The sequence below is a fragment of the Austrofundulus limnaeus genome, unplaced genomic scaffold, assembly GCF_001266775.1.
Source record: "Austrofundulus limnaeus strain Quisiro unplaced genomic scaffold, Austrofundulus_limnaeus-1.0 Scaffold103, whole genome shotgun sequence".
In the NCBI taxonomy this organism is placed as follows: domain Eukaryota; kingdom Metazoa; phylum Chordata; class Actinopteri; order Cyprinodontiformes; family Rivulidae; genus Austrofundulus; species Austrofundulus limnaeus.
Window position 1 is genome coordinate 1,579,969 of NW_013952505.1, and position 1,584 is coordinate 1,581,552.

The 1,584-nt window shown below is 42.9% G+C and overlaps 1 protein-coding gene across 1 annotated transcript in view; it reads right to left on the reverse strand.

The window, feature by feature from the left end:
* The window catches only part of si:ch211-71n6.4 (para-nitrobenzyl esterase), a gene marked incomplete in the record, with an annotated part of 23,200 nt that overhangs the window by 3,421 nt on the left and 18,195 nt on the right, over positions 1 to 1,584 (reverse strand). The window contains 1 exon segment of the mRNA XM_014013556.1: positions 756 to 923. Coding sequence (XP_013869010.1) covers positions 756 to 923 — 168 coding nt within the window.

The window sequence follows — 1,584 nt, forward strand, 5'->3', positions numbered from 1 at the left end:
GTGTGTGTGTGTGTGTGTGTGTGTGTGTGTGTGTGTGTGTGGCTGAATAAGCTGAAAGGCCACCAGCAGGTGGGGCTCGTTAGCTTTGGTTGACCACCGGCCCAGCAGAAGAGAACCTGCTCAGGAACCCGGCACCATCAGCAGCTGCTGGATGAAAAGGTGACAAATGTTTTTTCAAAGATTGAAYGGACACAGGACCGGCCCCCCAGGACCAGGCAGAGTCCTAACATCTGTGGGGGTCCAGCATGTGGCACGTTGGGTTTCCTCCAGGTCCTCTGGTTCCTCCACACCAAGCTGTGAGGCTGACATGATGTCAGGATGTTTTCAGGACCAGCACCTCTATGATCTGAGGGATCTGTCTGCTTAAATAAAGGTTAATAAATAAAAACACTTGGCACATGCTGGACCCAGACTGTTAAACTACTAAATGATTTATTGACTTTATTATTAACTTTCCTTACCCAGGTAAATCCCACTGAGACCACAGAGCTCTGTTTAAAGTCTGCCTGGGCCTGCAGGCACGTTTCCTGTTTGATTCTTTAGTTTGTTGGACTGTGGCAGAAAACCAGACACACTGCACACAGGAAGTTTGACTTAAATCTGGTGATTGACCTGTCTGAATCAAATCAGAAACAACTTCTGTAATTAAAAAGGTCCAACYGTAGCCTGGCCCCTGCAGCTCCTCTCAGGTCTAACCTGTTGCCAGCAGGAGATGGTTGATTACACAACACACAATGTCCACTTAGCTTATTTACCTGCTGCCCTCCTGGCCAGGTCATTGTTGGGACAGGTGACCCTGATGTCGGACACCATGGTGGTGTAGGCCCTCTCTGGACAACGGTTTGTGGTGGGACAGTGGGCCGAGGGTGGGTACAGGAGCAGTGCATCGTTGGGCAGCTGCTGACTGAAGGACTGGAGTTTATCTAAAAGTTGAGCAGAAAATATTAAAAACATCAAATTCAAGTTTGGGTTGTTGTTGTTGGTACAACTCATAAGTGAATTATCAAAGATGTTCACTGTTTTAAAAGTGTGGTTAAAGTTATTTCTGCTCAGCTGATGCAGAACTTGTAGCAAGTTAATAGAAAACAAATCCAGGTAACATCGATGTAATCACACTCAAAAATTAAAGATGTTCCTGAACATAAAAACCAACACAGTCAAAAACAGCTCATATTTACAGCTGCTGCAGAAAACCTAACAGTTCCACAAGGACTTCATGACTAAATCTGATTTATTGTATGTTTACATTTTATTTACCAGAAAACAAACAGGAAACAAAGCCTGAAACAAACACTGAATGTCAGAAACTGATGAATTATTATTGGCTCCAGTTATCAAGTCCCGCCTACAACTCAGGGTAATATTCCTACACCTTTAGTTAAACACCTAAAATCATCTTATGACTTTAAAACTGTTTCAAACAATAACAACATTAAACACCACACAATCCTCAACTCAGTAAAATCATTAGAGTTTATAAATGTCTCATCCTGAAGGCTGCCTCATGTCGCTGACAGTCCAGTCTTTAATATTAGACTTTGAGCTCTCGTTATTTCTACATATATATATAGTATGTATGTGTGT